The following is a 19,644-nucleotide window of genomic DNA, read 5'->3' as shown; positions in this document are numbered from 1 at the left end:
TAAGGAGATATTGCGAATCTTTTTCCCCAAAAAAGAAACAACTCACGGAAATCATCCGAGGCGATCGAGACAGCTGAGGGTATGTTCAATTTGTGCTTCTAGAATTAAAGAAAAAACCTGCCCACCATCCCTGCGCGCAGTTATCATGGATTCATGGTCGCAATGGGATCGGAGTAATGGCCCGGTGGGCCTGTCCCATCCGTGCAGCGCCCACCACCACTCATCAACCGCCTGCCCGCAGCTAACAACCGTTGAACCGAAGCGATCCTCCTCGCGCTGTCAACGACGATTTCCACACCGCAAAGAAATTCCACGCCGCGCGCCGCACGCCTTGGCCCGATCAAACTCCACGAGCTCCTCCACCGCCCCGTCCGGTCCGGATCGCCATGCCGTACCGGTCCGGATCGCCGTGCCAGATAAACAAACCCGTCGCGCCTGCCGTGACGCACCGGAGCAGCCACGTCTGAAGTCTCAAGTCTCAAGACTCTCAACCCATATTGGCGATCGGCGCGCGGTCGTGCGGGCCTGCGGGGGATACAAATACGGGCGGGCTCTGGCTCTGGCTCCGTAGCAGGTCGTGGGATTTTTCGTTCGAGCTCGGGACTCGGGCCTATTGGTGTTGTGTTGGGAACCGCCACTCGCCCCGCCCCCGCGTCTCGCGTGATAAATTTCGTCGTGCCGCGTGTGCGCGCACGTAGGAGAAGGCCGCAGAGAAGGGGGGAAGGGCGAGAGCAGGGGAGGCACGGGGATCAGATGGTGGCGGGATCGATGAAGCACCTGGTGGAGGTGGAGGAGGGGAAGGAGGCGGCGGGCGGTGCGCCGTCGGCGGGGCCGACGTACCGGTGCGCCGCGGGGGGCAAGGGCGCCGCGCCGCCCGCCGTGCCGGGGCTCGACTGCTGCTGGGACATATTCCGGTGCGTTCCTCTTCTCGCCGCCGCCGGCGCGGCGGCGCGTGATCCTCCTCCGCTGCTCTCTCTATCTCCCTATCCTCCCCGCCCGCTCTGCATGGGTGTCGAATAGATAGATCTACTATAATATTCCCCTCGGGTTCGCAATGCCGGGTTTCAATCTGGAATTCTAGATCACCTTCACCACTGGCATCAGTTACCTCGTTTCTCTGAGAATTTTTTTTAATACGTCTTCAATCCGATGGTGACGTGCTCGTGCGCATGATGTGCCCCTTCTTTGTGCAGTTTGTCCGTGGAGAGGTGCCCCGACAACAGGATGCTGGGCCGCCGCGAAATTGTCGACGGGAAGGTTGATATCTGCGGGCCTCTCCCACCTGGTTCCCATGCCTACGTGCTAGTTATTACGGTTCTCTGCGTGTTACTGTTCCGCTGAATTCATTGGCGTCTCCGTCTCTTTGCTTCAGGCTGGCGAGTACACGTGGCTGACGTACAAGCAGGTATACGACACTGTGATCAAGGTCGGCGCTGCGATCCGGAGCTGCGGCGTCGGCAAGGTACAGATGACTGTTTAGATTATTGCTGCTCTGTGATCTTCCACACTGAGGAGCTGGGACAGTACCTCGTTCGTTCCATTATTCTCTGTTGGGCTGATGGGCTGCTGACATGACCCATGTCTGATTGTCTGAAGGGTGGCCGGTGCGGCATCTATGGGGCCAATTCGCCTGAGTGGGTTATCAGTATGCAGGTACGTTTATTATACCAATCATTCAGTATCCTAAGACGAATTACATATATTGAGTCCACTTGCTGCTTTGTTTATTACTGCTTTACCAGATGTTTAGCCTAGAAGTGCTACTACTAAAACTTTCTTGTTCCACCAAAGAAAAAATGGCCAGAGCTTTTTCAACTTTTCAGTAAAGTGTTGGAAGTTATTGGAAAGTAATTCTTCTTTAGTCATAGTTCTAGACTTTGTCAATTGGTAATTGTTTGGTCCTTTTGGGGAGAACATATCTGGAAAACTTTGTGTAAATTTCTAACTCTACTGTCTTTTATGAATGTAGTCATGCATCTCTTCTTTCTTTGACCACACCACAAATTCCACGATGCTATCACTTTCTTACTTGTTGATTATGGCCCTTGCTTCATCGTGCAGGCCTGCAATGCCCATGGCATTTACTGTGTTCCATTGTATGACACCCTTGGTAAGTTTTTCTTGTTTCCTGGAGTAATGGAAACAAGTGACATTGTTCAGGATTATCATGTTTGCGAAGCAACTGTCCAATGACAACACATGTGTACACACACACGCACGCACGCACAAAGTTCCTTTTGGTTAGGCTGTTAACGATGTGCTGTCAACTTTTATGGTTGTAGGTGCCGGGGCAGTAGAATTTGTATTGTGCCATGCAGAGGTACAGATTGCTTTTGTCGAGGAAAAGAAGATTGGAGAGGTAGCTCCTTTACTGTGACATTTTATGACTTTCCACCCTAGTCAGCACAATAAAATTAATTGCATCTTACAAGTTGCCATTACGAAAATAAGACATGATTTTATCTCACATCACACCTGTATTTTTTCAATGATCTTTGCTGTGACTAAGAATGTTACCTTAGCAATCTAAAATCATTATTTTGCATTTCCCTTATAGCTTGATCACGAAAGCACATGACTAACATGTAGTATTTTGATTTATTAGAGTAATCCATATCACAGCGTGCATCTAACTTGCCCGCCTTATCGAGAATGTCTTGTACATATGCTTTCAGAGCCCCAGCGCAGCTTTTTGTTTGACCATTTCAATGAACTTTTCAGATGCTCAAGACATTTCCCAATGCGACCAAATTTTTGAAGAGTAAGTCTGAGAAATTTCTGGCTGTGCGCATAAGCTATACTATAGTGGATATGATTTACTGATAGTCTTTCATTTTTATTTTAAGCAATTGTGAGCTTTGGTAAGGTCAATCCCGAGCACAAAGAAAAAGTTGAACAGAATGGCTTGTCCATCTACTCATGGGAAGAGTTTCTGCAACTGGTAGGGTTCTCCTTCCTGACCAAATCATAGATGGAATATATGCTTTGTTACAAGTAAAAACTACTGCTATAAATATGAAGGCATTTTTTTCTGTTTCAAATTTCAACATTATATATTTTGTGGGATATTGTTGTTAGAATTTAGAAATACGACTTGATATATCCATTAGAATGATTAACCTTTTTCTGTTTTACCAACAGGGAGGTGAAGAGAAGTTTGAACTTCCACCAAAGGAAAAGGATGACATATGCACAATAATGTATACCAGTGGCACAACCGGTGATCCTAAGGGAGTATTAATATCCAACAAGAGCATCATTACCATTGTTTCAGCAGTAGATGAGTTCCTTATCAACTCAGGCGAGGAGGTAGGCCACTCATCTTTCGAATTTTGTTCCAATCTTGTCTCTTCCTTTTTACAAAATCTTATTTTGCTCCAACAGCTTCGCGAGGGTGATGTTTACATTTCTTACCTTCCACTTGCTCATATTTTTGACCGGGTGATTGAGGAGGTGTTCATTCACCACGGTGCTTCAATTGGATTCTGGCGTGGGGTAAGGACAGGAAACACATGCTGTTCTATGCTCACTACCTTTTTCATGAGCACAATTGATCATGAGCATTCTGTTTCAGGATGTAAAACTCTTGGTTGAAGACATTGGAGAACTTAAACCAACAGTATTCTGCGCTGTTCCACGTGTTCTGGACAGAATTTATGGAGGTACTGTAATTGAATTAATTATTTCTTTTTCCAACGAACCAACCAAGCACAAATCGACCACCTGAACTTTGAAGTAATCATAACACAATCTCTGCCAGCGAGGTGGTGCATGAATCGAAGATTTTTTTTACATACCCTGCATCAATCTGTTTGTACCATATTCAGTACTGTTATGTTATTCGAACAGAAATCAAAATAATGATGTTTATTACTTTGTGCTTCAGGATTGCAAAATAAAATTACAGCTGGCGGTTTCTTGAAGAAGACCTTGTTCAATGTTGCTTACAAATAGTAAGGCTGTTTTTAGTCTTAATCGGCGAGGTATATGTTAGTGGTGATCAGGCTCTGACTTTTACTGCAAATGATTGTGCAGCAAACAAGGTAATATGTTGAAAGGAAGCAAGCATGAAGAGGCTGCTGCAGTGTTTGACAAGGTGGTCTTCAGCAAGGTACAATGAAATGGCGAGAAGCTAGAATTTTAAATTACAAATTTATTTCTTATCCGTGATTTTTTTATACTTATTTAATTTGTCTCTTTGTACCATATATAGGTGAAACAGGGACTAGGTGGCAGGGTTCGGCTGATTCTATCCGGGGCCGCTCCCCTGTCTAGACATGTTGAGGAGTATCTACGTGTGGTGACATGTTCCCATGTTCTTCAGGGATATGGTATGCTTGTCGACACCAAAATATCAGTTCCACGATACAACAAAATTAAATCTTGAGCAGTTGTCCAAAATGTCTTGACAATCTGAATCGCCTATGCTTATTCTCTCTAGGACTCACGGAGACCTGTGCCGGGTCCTTCGTTTCCCTACCAAACAATATGTCCATGCTGGGAACCGTCGGCCCTCCTGTCCCATACGTCGAAGTACGCCTGGAATCTGTCCCTGAGATGGGGTACGATGCGCTGTCGAGTGAGATGCCTCGTGGGGAGATTTGCATAAGAGGGGACACTCTGTTCTCAGGGTACTACAAGCGAGAGGACCTCACCAAGGAAGTCCTGGTCGACGGTTGGTTCCACACAGGTATGCCCACGTCTTTACCAGAAAAGGGTGTCTGTCAAGTCTGCGTCACTGTTCATCAATGTGTTAAAAGTAGTAGTCCCCGAAAAAAAACGTGGGAGGGGCTTTCATAGCTCCTCTTGTCAACAAATTTATGGCTTGCATTCAAATCCCCTGAGACCGATAGCCTGTCTTGAAATTGGCTCAAACTTGTAATAGGAAAGATCTTTGAATTTTATTTTATAAATCCGGATATTTTTCTACGACTTCCATTTGTTCACTGCTAAATGTTACTATTTACCACAGGAGACATTGGTGAGTGGCAGCCCGACGGGAGCATGAAGATCATCGACCGCAAGAAGAACATCTTCAAGCTCTCACAGGGAGAGTATGTTGCGGTTGAGAATCTGGAGAACATCTTTGGTCAGACTCCTGGTGTTGATTCGGTACAGCTCAAAAACAACCTTCATCCACACACCTTGAGTGTTCTGCGGCAAATTATTTCAAAACATCCCATAATTTGTCCACTGATTTCTTATGGTATCTTCAGGTTTGGGTGTATGGCAACAGCTTCGAGTCGAGCCTCGTTGCGGTGGTGAACCCCAACAAGCAGGCTCTGGAGCGATGGGCAGAGTCCAACGGGGTAACTGGAGAGTTTGCCACGATTTGCGAGGACCCTAAAGCCAAAGAGTTCATATTGGGAGAACTAACCAAGATGGGCAAAGAAAAGAAGGTAAGGAACCTGGACGTCTGGAACACACCAATCAAACACCTATTGGAATTCTGCTGGTTCAGTGACCTCCGCAGCTAGATCTGACACGTCGTTCTCTTGATCATGGCACGACAGCTCAAAGGCTTCGAGCTCATCAGGGCCGTTCATCTGGACCCTGTGCCGTTCGACATGGAGCGCGACCTCATTACCCCGACGTACAAGAAGAAGCGGCCGCAGCTGCTGAAATACTACCAGGTAGGGCACACCTTCAGTTTCAGACTACCAGGTAACCTGCACTTGGACGGCCCATCCTCGCCAAGCTGACCTTCGTGTGGATTTTGTGACATTTGTCTGCAGAGCATCATTGACGGCATGTACAGGAGCATGAAATAGGGTCGTGTCGACTCAGTTGCGGGTGCAGCAGGGCACCGGAGAATCAAATGGACTGCCAGCTAGCGACCTCGGAAAAACTTTAACGTGAATTTGGCGCGCATGATGTTAACTTGTCATTGAAAAGTTGCATGATATTAGCTAGTTTATTGTTTTATTGTGAATTTGGCGTATATTAGCTAGTTGCATGAATTGGCGTATATAGTGAGCTGTCTGCACCCGTGTTGGTGTTTCCATCCAAAACAATACATCAGATATGCCTGTTAAGTGCGACATGCCTACTTCTGTTCGCATGGAAGGGAGCCTGGTGAACCTCGCTTGCCTCCCTTCTTGCTCTACTTTTTCACTCGGTGCCATTCGCCGTTACGCGCGCTTGGCCGTTGGCCCGTGTTTGTACGGTTGGTTGGCCAGCGAGGGGAATTCCTTTCCTTGTAGTCTCTAGCGATGCAGCTTCACAGATTTGCCTGCAGGGATGTTTCAGCATCACCCGGTCAATTCTAGCATTCACTGCTGCGTCGCGCACACAGTTGAGTTGCCCGACGGCGACGCCCCGGTTAGGCGCAACGTGCCGTGCAGGCCAACAAGCTCTGTTTCTCCACGGCTCCTTGGGCAAGTGGGTAGACAATGACTAGTCGAGTAAGTGGCTAGAGGTTTTTTTTGAACGAAATAAGTGGCTAGAGTTTCACCTTTTAGGAATTGTTCGGGTTGTCAGTTAGGCGGTTAGCAACGCAAGCATCAATGGCCATCCCTTAGTTTTAAGCGGCTGCTGGGGCCATGTTTAGTTTGTTTTCTCAGCTACTTAAAGGCAACCCACATAATCTGAAAACGCAGCAGTTTATCGCAGCACAAATCCCTCGTGTTCATAGCTTGTCCAGTGGTCGATGAGATCCAGAGCGATCCCAACAGTGGGCCTTATCAGACTGAAGCCCAGCTTTGGCCCGGACACTCGTCATTACTCACACGGGCTTCAACGTGGCCATCCCAGGCTCACTTGCGAATTTTTTTGTATTTTTATATTTTTTCTTTTACAAATTTGCAGAAATAAATACCCGAGCAAAAAATTAGCAGAACTAGACCTGTATCGCTAGTTGAAACAGCGGTAGGTTAAACAAAATTAACAGGTGTTACCGCCAGTTCAAACGGCGGTTGTTTGTGTGGTGTTGATGTGTAGCAGCGGAGGGGGAAGTTACCGCCGTTTGAAATGGTGGTAGCCGGTTCAAATGGCTACCGCCGTTTGAAACGGCGGTAAGTTCCCCTCCCACCATTCTGCCGGTGGCAGGAGGTGGAGCCACCTATAGCCGATTGAATAGCCGTTTCAACCGGCTATAAGTTTGAGTAATTTTTTTATTATTTTAATTTTGTGCAATTCTTTCTCTGAGTTAAAAAAATATAAAGTTAGATTGGAAGCACTAAATATTCGAATATGTTATTATTGGTTGCAATATGAAACTTCCTAATTTGAGAGAGATAGAGCGCTTCGAGGAAATAATTGTAATTGATTTAACTCTCGGCCATTAAATACATAGCTGTTTCTAGCTAAATTACAACATATAAAAATGAAATTTGTGTACAACATACGAACACCAACGACTCTAGACTGAACAATTAATTATAGATTGCAGTGGCATGTGCGGCACGGATGCTATCCTAAACATGTGTTGTTGCTAAACCTAACATGCCTTAGGTAGTTGAAATAGCCGGGAATAGAGCCATCTCTATTTTCTAGTAGAATTGGCTTTGTGAGAGCTGGGAGGACCCAGCCTCATAGTAGCCAGCACCCTAGAGGAAGGCGGTGACGGTGGGTGATCCTTGTTGTGGTGGTAGGGACACTTGCACCATGGATTGGTACAAATCAAGTCACTTGCGATGTTAACCACCCAAGGATTTGCATCAATTTCGGATTGAAAATCCTCACCGCTCGAGGTCAAAGATCTTGCACTTAAGGTAGTGGATGTATTAGCTTAGCAAGAGTAAGGAAGTAATAACATGGCTCACCAAGCCATACGACCATCGAAAGAAACGCCGGCTTCCATCACCGTAGCCATCAAACAGCTGCACGACGCAAGCCACGCCATGGTGACACATTAGTCACGCATCATGGCGGTCGTCATAAGGCCTAAGGCAGTTTGGAGGGGGGCGTAGTTAGCCCTATCATACAGAGGGAAGTCGTCGAGAGGTGCCTCGTACTCCGTTGGGCCAAAAGAACGAACCTGGTCGAGTGATGGTGGGAATAGGAGCATCCCCTCCTCTTCCCCTCCTCCCACAACCTCTTCCTCTTGCGGATGCCATTGTTGTTCTTCCTACTCAGTGGTGTGGAAGGATACGGGAGAGGGAGGTTCATATAAGAAGTGTTGAGATAGAGATGCACTGTGCCCCCATTTGTTCAGTACTCCATCGTGTTCAATCATCCTAAAAAAGGTTAGATATAGGTTTTCTAGGTGCAAGGACGTAGGGCTCAGTGTGGAGTCCCATCTGCCTGAGAAGGTTCACGTTTAGCGTCATTGCAGTCTATTGTGTAGGCTTTTCAATGACGGTTCACGTCAACAGTGGATTAGCACTATTTGAGTACTGTACTGGCAGCAGAGCAGTATAATGGCAATAGTGTGAAATCTGAGTACTTGAAGCATCGAGATGAAATGTTATCACAGTACAATGGCATGTGAGGCGCCCAACATAACAAACCTAAAGAGCACTTTGCCTAGGATAAAATACCTTAGGTAATGTAAATTGGTGGATCATGACTAATGTTCTACTGGTGAATCGGGGAAGTTTTCCTATCCTCGCTATTTTGGAGGAATATTTTCCATCTTGCTTCTTCATGTTCTTCTATCACTCTTCTTCCTGGAGGAGTTGTGCCTGACGAGCTTTGAATTCTTCCTTCTGCCGTTTTAGTGCTGCCTCTCGAGCACCTAACTACTCACGCCGCCTCTGCAGTTCAATCTCCTTGCCCTTCAAACGGATCTGTTGTTGGCGGATGCGTCACTCTTGCTTTAGCCGAGCAAGATGTGCCGCCTCTCGAGCCTCTTCCAGCCTACCATAGTATTGACCTTTGGTCTCTAGCACCACTGGGATTATGCCCACCTCCCCTAAAGGCCTACTGTCGATCCATTCCATAAATGTGCAAGCCTGCATGTTGATTCGTGGTTAGTTCTAGGAACCGGTGCATAAAAAACATATTTAATATTTTTGTGAATGGATGGACCTTGAAATCATTGTCAATGTCGGGACACTTGAAGTACCTACACCCCTTCTTCCCCCGAGATAATCGATCCTCCCATACTTGCAACCATGCACGGAAGCCACAGTGGCATTTGGGGCACTCATTCCATGGTGGAATCCCATTTTGCTCATCCCTCCACGACGACATTTCTTAAAGGGAGAAGTAACCTCACTACAAGTGTTGCATTTGGGTTGGAAAGTGGTAGTTGTGTGTTTGAACGTTGCTTGGACGTCTGTTATATAAAACGCTAGTGACATGGTCCGTGGACCATGTCTATCATGGTAAACGAAAAAATCATGCATGGACATCATACCCTGCACCGGCCTACCTATCAAAGTCTCTGCACCGACCTACATAATATAGTCTGCAAAGGACCAGACATTATAGTCTACAACATCATACACATCATAGCTTGTACCGGCCTACAAAAGATAAAGAAGGCCCTATGGACTAAATGTGTCCTCGCTTGTGACGCACAGCACCAGGACCACGTCTCACAGCCCGCTGCGCTGCTCTAGTCTGTAGCTGGTTGTACACAAAGGGCTCTGGAGGGACAACCTTGCGAGCCAGACGTCCTGGTGCATCTGCAACTGGTGTCGCGAACTCCTGCTTCGAACCCTGTGTCGGAGGCACTGGCGCCTCACCCAACTGCGAATGACCTATCTCCTCAGCGTCATAGCTGAAAAAGGACTCCACCCAGTTTGTACTCATCTTGTGTATATTGTCCTCTACAGAGTCATCATCGGTCCCTCCATGGCCTGTGTACGCTGTGATCGAACCAAGAAGTGTTATTGTCAATTTCGATTCGTATTAGTAATGGAATAGAATGGATGTATTGATGATGCACCTATGTCGTCCACACGGAGTCCACGTGAAGACGATCCTCCTGCACTAAGTCCTCTGAAGTGCTGCGGCACTGTGTCATGAAATTATAAGTTAGTCCGACCAATTAGAGTACAATTGGTAAATGGAAAATAAGAAAGTAACGAATACATACTTGTCGGGGTGAAATACTATGGACCCAGCGCATAAATGGAAGGACCTGATCAAACTGCTGCTCAAGACGGAGCACGTGGAGGAGTAGGCGCCCCGAGGGAGGCTGCATGTGCCTATGGTGCAAAAGACGACGCGTGGTACGCTAGCCGTGGGTACAGCAGAAGACGAACCGTGGTGCTGCGTATGTGGTGCTGAAGATGAGCTGTGGTAGGCAGCCCATGGTCGAAGTAGAACGTTAGTGTCACCACCATGGCAGCTAACGGCCCACAGAAACCTAGTACAGAGGGCCGTGATTCTCTTGTACGTTGACTCGTGCTCGTGCGGGGTCATGTGCATGTAGTTCTCCACGCCGGTCCTCACCGTCGCCTGAACTGCTACAATAACATTGTACTAACGACAATTACATAGTTCAAGTTATGCACAAAATATTATGTACAAAGTGCAACATAACCCAATTCAGTATGAGTAGCAAATGATGCAGAAGCGTACCGTGATGTTGAAGTTCTGGTCCCTCGAACGCGGGTACATCATTATCAGTGGTGCGGTCTCCATCGGTGTCTGCCTGGGAACGTGCATGATGTGTGTTTGTGTCCTCGGTAAGTAACACTGCGGGTACGCTGTGAAAGCATCGTCGGAATGTAGACGGTCCTCGTGCACTAAGTCCTCCAAAGTGTCCGCCACAACTCGATGTACAAAACCAGCTTCGGACCCCATTGCGCCGCTGGCCCACCACCCTGACGTGTCCACCTAACATATCCATCATCAACGGGTTAGAATAACGCAAAATCTTTATTAGACAAAAAATGATTAGATGGGACTTACATGTGCACGTTGGCCGGGATGATATGAGTCACTAAAACTGGGGAGTCCTGGTACCGATGAAACTGCCTCATCACACGGTGTACCGCGTACTCCTCAACGTGAATGTTGTACACCAGTGGATTCTTCGCCATCCATTACTCCCGGTCTCGTACGCACAACGAAGACAGCCCATGCGGGCACGAGCCTAGATATCCACTACGGTGTAAGGTGTCCACCTGATGTCGGTGTTGACAAGAGCGTCAAACTGCCCGACTAAGTCTGGGTACGACTTCTTCATCTGAACTCCAACCCACGATCCCTACAAAAAAAATATTTCACAATCAAAACTAGTACTTCAAATGTCAATGCATGCAACATATGAATGAGTACACAAAGTAATTGTAGGATTAGTATTGTACCTTTCTCAAGCACCACATGGACCCCATCGTGGGTCTGTCAACGTCGTCGTGGTCAACAGCCAACTTCGGGTAGGGTGCCATGTTAATTATGACCGACCTATCGGGAACCGCTCGTACGACCAAAGCTGAAGAAGCAACGAGCAACCAATAAAGATGGGCTTCATCGAGTTTACCTTACTGTAGCCCATGCAAAACCCCTTATAGGTCGCCGCCAATACAGCTGAACCACAGCTGTACTGTGAAACCTCGTCAAGCAGGGCCTCCGCTATAGCCCTCGCATAAGGAAGGAGGTGCTTCAGCTTTGAGTTCCCCTGGGACGTGCAGAACATGATCCACCCAAACAGCCACAGTAAGTACGCCTCCAAGTGCCTCGCAACTGTGGCGTCCTCGGCGTCAACTCTCATGTAGTCGACCTCCACAACCATAGAAGTTAGTTTGTACATTCACAAACCTTAGCGATAAGGAAATGAAAATGCAGGTAAATAAATACTCACATTGAATTGCATGAGCCACTTCTTCATGGGTCCATGTGTCGAGCAGAAGGTGTAGTACGACAAGGCCTGATCGGTCCGCGGAACGTGGGCAAATCGGTCCAAAAGTTCCTCACACCAACTAACTGGCATGTCCTGCGCGCCAACAGCCCTGCCAGCACAAGGTAGTCCCAGTAGGAGCGACACATCCTGATGTGTAGGGGCCATCTCACCCACTGTGAGGTGGAACGTGCTCAGGCCATCAACAGTCAAGAAGAGCTGCTAGGAGTGACATGTCGAAGTGGAAACGTGTCGCCTTTTCCGCGCGCTTCACTCCTACGTCCATCATGTCTCCCTCAACCAACCTCGCTATCGGAAGGAGCCCCGCAGCACGTAACCTGTAGCATGGATAGCATTTATTATTTAAAAGAACACAATATTAGGAATGAAATTGAGTAAACTATGTAACATGTACCTCGGAATCCACCAAGCGTCGATCGGCATCGTCAACAGCGGCACACGTGTGCGAAGCATGCCGGGGTTGACACCCCATACGGTAGACCTGAATGACCAGTGAGCGGTGTCCACGCGAGGGTCAAGCAACTCGGGGGTCTCGTACCCCTCTCCAGGCTCCTCCGCCATACCTGCAACATGAAAAATATTATTACATGACGAATGAAATATACACGGCTGACATGGAGACAAAATAATATAATTAGATAGATTTGAAATACAATTTAGAACACATATGATTTATTATAAATACAACATAATTGAAATATTACAGGATATAGAATATTTTTCTTAATATTACAACTTAGCTTTCAGTCCACAAGCTAAGAATTACAGGAGTCTCTCCACATAGTCCAAACATGATGAATTACATTACATATGACTAAGTTGACGAAATGTAGTAGTTCATAAATATACAACACACATTACTAGTGGTGCATACATTAATCACACAAGCCTGTCATTGTTCCTACGTACACGACGACCCCGACCATGTGCTGGAGCATTTGGAGCGCCTGTTGATGGTCCAGCTTGGTTACTTCCGCCTCCATATGTCATTGCAGGGCACTGCTTGTACATGTGACCTGTTTCATGGCACTTCGAGCAAAGGCGCACTTCAGGACCAGCTTCAGATTGATACATGTTGTTCTGGATGCGTCTATTCTTGTGTTGCCCAACCCATTGAAACATTTCAGGATCAGGGTCAGGAATGTAACGCGTGGAATTCTTAGGATTATTTATGAAGTTTCCTAGTATACGGAATCCATAAACCTCGTTCCTCCAAGTGGCCCACATAGTTTCCTTGAGGAAGTAATGTGCTATGAACCTATGAGGTTGAAGTCTCCCTACCTCAAGGCATGCAACAATTACATGGGTGCAAGGCCTGTAAAGCAGTCTTGGCTTCTGGCATGAGCTAACACATCCTTGGTTGCTAATGATGCACTCCTATGTGTGTTTCTCACTCCTCGCTCCCAATCGACCTTTGTCCCTACAAAGTACATCATATAGGTGTTCAACGGCACCCACTTCAGTAACACGATGCTTACGATCTTTTTTATCACCTTGTCTATGTACTCTGTCATCTTGTATCCATAAATTTTTTGATTATCGGCCATTGGCTTATTGGTCACTGCGTACCGATCCCTGAAACATTTAATAGTGCGATATAAGAAGAATTCCAAGATACAACAAGGGGCAGTCCCCTAACACCACGCAGGACCCAATTATACACCTCAGCTAGGTTTGTAGTCATTATACCGTACCTAGCACCTCTCTTGTCATACAGTAATGCCCACTTTTCCTTTGGTTCATGCTCAATACACTATAAGAATGTCTTAATGGACCTACCCCGGCTTCGCCTGACATTTGGACCATCCAGTGCCACGTCCTCCAGAGAAACAGGGTGGTCCGCCTCACTGTTTACGGGCCTCTTACCTAGCTCTTCAGATTGTTTCTTTGTAAGCTCATCAAGTTTCTTCCGAAGTAGATTGAATTTCCTCTCCTGATTCTGGTACATAGCCATTTAAACAGTTTCATAAGGGTCTTATTTTTGAATTGGCTATGAAAGTTTGCCCCCATATGCCTCATGCAACACCTACTCTTCAAGTCCGACCACTGCGTTGACCTACAACGTTCCACATTGACATTCTGTAGGTCTTCGATTGCTTGTAAAATACCTTTGTGCCGATCATGAATGATACAAACGTCCTCCACGTCCTTCACAATCATCTGATTAACCCTCTCTAGGAACCAATACCAACTATCTCTAGACTCTTTCTCCACAAAGGCGATCGCTAGCGGCAACACCTGGTCGTTACCGTTGGACCCAATATCTGTCAAGATTGTGCATTTATACCTACCAGTCAAAAACGTGCCATCGATGCAAATGACTGGGCGGCATTGCTGAAAAGCCTCAATGCAAGGACCCAAGGCCAAGAATGACCGCTGTAGACCCTGTTTGCCTGGATTCTGAGCACAGGGATAGGCTTTCAGGTCATAGTAGCTTCCTGGACTCCTCAGGCATATGGTGTGCAATAGAGCAGGGAGGTTATCATACGATGCTTCGTATGTACCTCACTTCATCTCTAACACCTTCTGCTTGGCTCGGTAAGCCTTGTACTAGCTAATTTTGTACTTGAATTTCTCATCTATGGCACAAATAATTGATTTGGGCTCATAGCCAGGATTCTCGACTCTCTGAGGATACATGTATTGAGCAATAAAATTAGCAGTGAGGTTGCGGTGTTGTGCTTCCAATTCACCGAGCACGCATTCATGCTCCACCACTCTAGTCACCTCCCAGTAATCCTTCCACTTGCCCTTGTATACGTGTATCCTAAACGGGCAATTGCTTTTGACACAACACACATCATATATTGTCGAGTTGCTCTTCACCACCCTAAACTGTCATTGCAAAGATAAAATCGACCATCGCTTTATAGATGCATTCACCTCATCCCCACTAGGGTACAAAGCACCGACACAAACCTCATTTTCCCTATACTCCCAAGGGACATTTTCCCCTTCATTGACTGCTAGGTTCGAATGGTCATAACTTGACCAGTTCTGCACGACAGGATTAGCATCATCCTCATCCGACGAGTCATCATCCATGGCACGAAGGTGCTCTTCTCCTTCCCTCTCTACCTGCTCAACTAACCCAGGGATGTGTTCCTCCTCATCAGCCTCGCCATTTGGCTCACGGGGTGCCTCTTCATCCTCTGCATCTCCTTCTTCTACCCCATGTTCAGTATCTTCTTCAATTTGCCCATCGGTAATCTCCAGATCTTCCTCGCCTCTAACTTCCCCACCACCAACTTCTTCTTGCAATTGACTGCTAGACCCAATCTTCTGCAACACTTCAACAAACAATATCAGACGTAAACCGTGCTTAGTAGCAGCATTTGCATAGACCCTCCAGTTATGGGTTCTTTCAAGCGGCATCAACTCCCAAAAAATTATGTCAGATCGAAATCTCACTACAGCCCTAACAGACAGCTCAACTTCATCTCTATCAGGATTGAAAGCCTTAAATGGCTAGTTGCATATTGATGCCCAAGTCCTCTCTCTTGCTCTTGGTACTTGTTTGCAGAACTACTTAAATTCAGACAAATCTACCCCTTCTGAACCATATCTAACCTCCCCCGAACCATAGAACACTTGAAAAAATAAAGTTTCCAACATGCCTGTCAATATACATGACATGAACAGATATTATTACTAAATGTTATTAATTTTAACTAACTCCAACAACACATACATTTAAAAAACTATATAAAATTATAACTCATGCATTGCCAATAATATTAATTTTAGCGTTGTCATTACTAAATACTCCCTCCATTCGCGAATACATGTCGTTTTAGACATGTTAGCAGAAACTAAGGATAGTGGGTTTTTACAATTTTGCCCTCATCTTATCCATTCGCAGATTGCAAATCTGTCTCATCCCGTGCCACTACTCCGCTCTACCTGATCCGCTAGCGCACGCCGTTCCTCCCGATGGCACCGCCACTACGCTTCACCTGATGGCCCCGCCGTCCCGATGGCCCTATCGTGCTTCGCCGTCCCAGGCTCCTCCACCGCCCACAACTGAGGTCCCCTGCAGCAAGACATGGGAGATCACCACTGGCCACAACATGCTCAAGAGCAGTGAATGATATTGATTTAAATTTGAAACCAAATGAATATGCTCCAGAGAATGGTTCTGATACAGGGGCTATTCTACAACATCGAGCTGTAGTGCCTGATGAGAAACGAAGAGCAATATTCGAATCTTTGATAGCAAAGGCTAGGAACGGAAATTTAAAGGGTCATGAGACGAGTGAAGTTTCAGAGAATTCTCAGTACCTCTTCGAACAATCCAGCATATCTGGAAAAAGGGAAAAACCTGCCTAGATAAAGGTATGCTAGTTGATGTTTCAAGTGGAAAGTCCAGGTGTGGTCGCAAGAAGATTGAGGTGGATGTGTCAACACTCCGCGATCTTCCTTTGTCAAGTCGTACAACAATACATAATGTGGCTCAGCACTTTGGTATCAGTAAAAGCAAATTGCACGCAATGAAACGTGAAGGCATTATAAAGCGTGTCTCAAACAACATCAAACCCTACTTAACTGACAAAAACAAGAAGGACAGGCTGAAGTGGTGTCTATCTATGCTTGACCCAAGCAGTGTACCACATGATCCCATGTTCCAAGGGCTATGTGATTATGTGTTCATTGATGAAAAGTGGTACTACATTACAAGAAAAGCAGAGAGATATTATACAATTATAGGTGAAGAACAACCGGTTCGAACTTGCAAGAGCAAGAATTACATTCCTAGGATCATGTTTTTGACTGTCGTTGCTCGACCAAGATTTGATTCTTATGGCAATTGCACGTTTGATGGAAAGATTGGTTGCTTCCCATTCGCGACATATGAACCAGCCAAGCGGTCAAGTGCAAATCGGCCTGTAGGAACAATAGAGATGAAGCCTATCGACTCGGTAAAAAAGGAAGTCATTAGAGATTTCATGATCGAAAAGGTCTTACCAGCTATTCGTGCTAAGTGGCCGCCTGAACATGCCAACAAGCCAGTATTCATACAGCAAGACAATGCTAGACCCCATCTTGCTCCTAATGACACAATATTTTGTGAGGCTGCTAAGCAACATGGGTTCGACATGAGACTTGTCTGTCAGCCAGCAAATTCACCTGATTTAAATGTCTTGGATTTAGGCTTCTTTAACTCTATTCAGTCAATCCAATACAAAACAACATCCAAAACAACAGAAGAGCTTGTAGCCATTGTGGATCAGGTGAGAGCTCTGAACCTATTTGCTTTTCCTTTGCAATTGTGTGTGCAACAACTTATTATGAAAAGAAAATGTTCTAAAACATATCAATATTATGGATTAGGCTTTTGAACGTTATTTGGTGCTCCAAGCAAATAGAATTTTCTTGACTCTCCATGGATGTATGAAGGAAGTTATGAAACTTGGTGGCAGAAATGGATATGATGTTCCTCACATCACGAAAGGGATGCTCAAAAGGCAAGGGTGTCTCCCTTTGCAACTGAAGCGTGAAGCGCAATTGGTGCAAGATGCTATGGCACAGATCAATGAATAAAGAGCAAAAAACTGTGTGTAATTTATGATGTAATTTATTCTTGATCGGTCTTTTAAACTACATTGTGGTCAGTTTTGCATGATGGATGAAAGAATTGCTGCCAAGTTGACAGCCTGTGATAAATGTGGTCAGTTGAATTATTCTTAATGTTGGCTGTGATGAATGTGATCAGTTGAATTATTCTTGATTCTTCCTCTCGTGGATGAATGTGATCAGTTGAATTATTCTTGATTCTTCTCCTGGATGAACGTGAATTACTCCAGTTAAGAAACTTTAGCTTATTTAATGAGGCCCACATGACAGCTCCAGTTTCCTTATAGTTTTGATAGAATGGAACAAAAGAGGGTACAAACTTTACAGAACCACAAACTGAACACCAAGGAAGGAGTACAATATGTTGCAGTACAAATTGTTGCAGTACATACATCTGCTGAAATGCAGTACATACACCAAGGAAGGAGTACATCTGTCAGTTATGCTCAGATCCAAAAAAAGCTCTTATTGCATCTTGTCGGTTGGCTCTGATCTTGCCCAAATGAAACTGAAACCCATCAAGGGATGCTGATTGAAAATGAAACTGAAATCACATACTATAACCAGGATCACGCCATCCGACAGTTCGTGCTGGTGAACCTGCAGTAAGAAGTTATGCAACGAAATGCAGACATCCTATATTCGTCAGTCGTCACTGCATTCAAGCAATCATTTGTAAATTTGAAATGTCAATTGACAGACGTACCAAACATGCAATTTCTTCCAAATGTGAAAGTTTCAGCTGGTGAAAGCATTTGATGTCCGCCTTTGGATTTTCAAACGTCACTTTGTTTGAGACAGCAATCAGCTTCGGCTATAACAGTGCAAAACAGTTCATCAGAAAATACCATCCGAACTTTTTATTGTCAGTACATTGCACGCAAAAATTTGAGTAGTCATGCTTAACTTACAGCTGAGAGGCCTCCAGAGAAGAGCGCAAAGGCGAAGTCCGCTCTCTGGTTGATTAGCTGCAGCCTCAAGGACCCCTTCCCACTCTTGTTGTAGGCATCATTCGTGAAGTTCGTATACTGGAACTGCAGGTCGCCAAAAATTCAGTACCTGATCCATGTCATGTAATGCAATAAGATGTAAGAACAAAAAAAGCTCTGATCTTCCTAACCTGCAGCGCCTCTTGTCGGTTGGCTGTGTTGGGAGTTGAAGGACGCCCTGTGAACCAAAGTAAAATGGGGATGCCGTTGCTTGACAGCAAGGAAGGAAGGGGCAGCGGCTACTCCTGAATTTGCCCACTTGGTGAGCAGATGTGCAATCTAACGAGCCCACAAGGTAGTGGGCATAACAGCAGTTGGAAGCCAGGAACACCTCACCTGCTGAGACAGAGAAACAGAATCGTTAGGCAGCAATCCGTTCCTATCCCCAGGTCTCCGGCTGCAGGGCGTGTTGCGTTCCAGGATGCGCTTCCTCGCAGCTCCGCCGCCACCGGTCGCTCAAGGCGGCTGCTGGCCTCCCGGCCGCCGGAACCAGCATCCCGCGGCCGCAGCAGCGACTGGACGGTCGCCGCCGTCTGCGGGCGTCCCCTGCCAGCGCCGCCGGTCCTCCTCAACTGTCCTCAATAGTGAGCGATCGATCCCTTCACCCTCCCCGCCAATCGTATGGATGGTGATTCACATATTCAGTTTGGTAACAACAATCTAAACTGAGAACGAGTTCGATTCCGCCGCGCAGCGAAGCGTGGTGCTGGACATCGAGGGTACGACGAGCCCCATCTCATTCACATCGAGGGCATAGGAGGAGGGAGGTGGAGTCGGCAGCGCTGCGCACGAGGCAGAGATGGCGAGGAAGCTGCGGAGGGCAAAACTGGAAAGCAGAGTGGTGCTTGAACTACGACGTCATGTAAAAAGGAACGTTTTCATCTGAACTACGACGTCAGATCGGAGGGCCCTAATCACACCTATATAAAATTATACACAACATTAACAGGCATTATTACTTATTAAATTGAACTAATCCCAAACACCATAACTATATAAATTATAACTCGTGCATTGCCAATAATATTAATCTTAAATTTATCTCAATTAATCAACAAACTAATTTTACTATTATCAAAATAACTAAGGGGATGTTTGGAAAGAGGTGCTAAACTTTAGCACCCCACTTTTAGCACACTTTTAGCACTTGAACTTCCAAACAGGGGTGCTAAAAGGTGAGTGCTAAAGTTTAGCACCCTTGTTTTCTTTAGCACACATAAGGGGTGCTAAAAGGTGCTAATGGGTGCTAAAAGTGGTCCCCAAGCCAACTTTTTCCCTAGTTGCCCCCTCTCTCTCCTCTCCACTTTTCACCAAGCCAGTCATAAA

General features: G+C 46.0%; 1 protein-coding gene, 1 long non-coding RNA gene and 1 pseudogene across 3 annotated transcripts; 2 read left to right on the top strand and 1 right to left on the bottom strand.

The window, feature by feature from the left end:
- The first annotated feature begins 334 nt into the window (after positions 1-334).
- On the top strand, positions 335-6,043 carry LOC117854427 (long chain acyl-CoA synthetase 4). 2 transcript variants are annotated; one of them, XM_034736609.2, is made up of 19 exons: positions 345-914; positions 1,194-1,257; positions 1,373-1,462; positions 1,597-1,653; positions 2,062-2,110; positions 2,283-2,359; positions 2,722-2,761; positions 2,847-2,941; positions 3,142-3,309; positions 3,385-3,495; positions 3,575-3,662; positions 3,887-3,953; positions 4,036-4,111; positions 4,214-4,331; positions 4,442-4,690; positions 4,973-5,112; positions 5,217-5,399; positions 5,514-5,633; positions 5,736-6,043. In XM_034736609.2, exons 1-19 carry the CDS (start codon positions 754-756, stop codon positions 5,769-5,771), a joined length of 1,989 nt encoding a protein of 662 aa, XP_034592500.1. In that variant the 5' UTR covers positions 345-753; the 3' UTR covers positions 5,772-6,043. The 2 variants fall into 2 exon arrangements, with proteins under 2 accessions (XP_072149755.1, XP_034592500.1); XM_072293654.1 differs by having other exon boundaries at positions 335-914; positions 3,142-3,495.
- A 9,671-nt stretch (positions 6,044-15,714) lies between these two features.
- Positions 15,715-17,296, top strand: LOC140222884 (uncharacterized; annotated as a pseudogene).
- Positions 17,297-17,593: 297 nt separating this feature from the next.
- Positions 17,594-18,369, bottom strand: LOC117854513 (uncharacterized). Its single transcript, XR_004640319.2, has 3 exons — positions 18,241-18,369; positions 18,036-18,143; positions 17,594-17,929 (listed from the first exon to the last, which is right to left on the bottom strand). It is a non-coding gene; the product is annotated as an uncharacterized lncRNA (long non-coding RNA).
- Between the last annotated feature and the right edge of the window lie 1,275 nt (positions 18,370-19,644).

The sequence above is a fragment of the Setaria viridis genome, chromosome 5, assembly GCF_005286985.2.
Source record: "Setaria viridis chromosome 5, Setaria_viridis_v4.0, whole genome shotgun sequence".
NCBI lineage: Eukaryota > Viridiplantae > Streptophyta > Magnoliopsida > Poales > Poaceae > Setaria > Setaria viridis.
This window is presented reverse-complemented; position numbering and strand designations above follow the sequence as displayed.

Coding starts and splice junctions, on each gene's coding strand:
- LOC117854427 (XM_072293654.1), top strand. CDS start 754: ATGGTGGCGGGATCGATGAAGCACCTGGTGGAGGTGGAGGAGGGGAAG. Junction 915..1,193: donor TGCTGCTGGGACATATTCCG/GTGCGTTCCTCT, acceptor TTCTTTGTGCAG/TTTGTCCGTGGAGAGGTGCC. Junction 3,954..4,035: donor TTCAATGTTGCTTACAAATA/GTAAGGCTGTTT, acceptor ATGATTGTGCAG/CAAACAAGGTAATATGTTGA.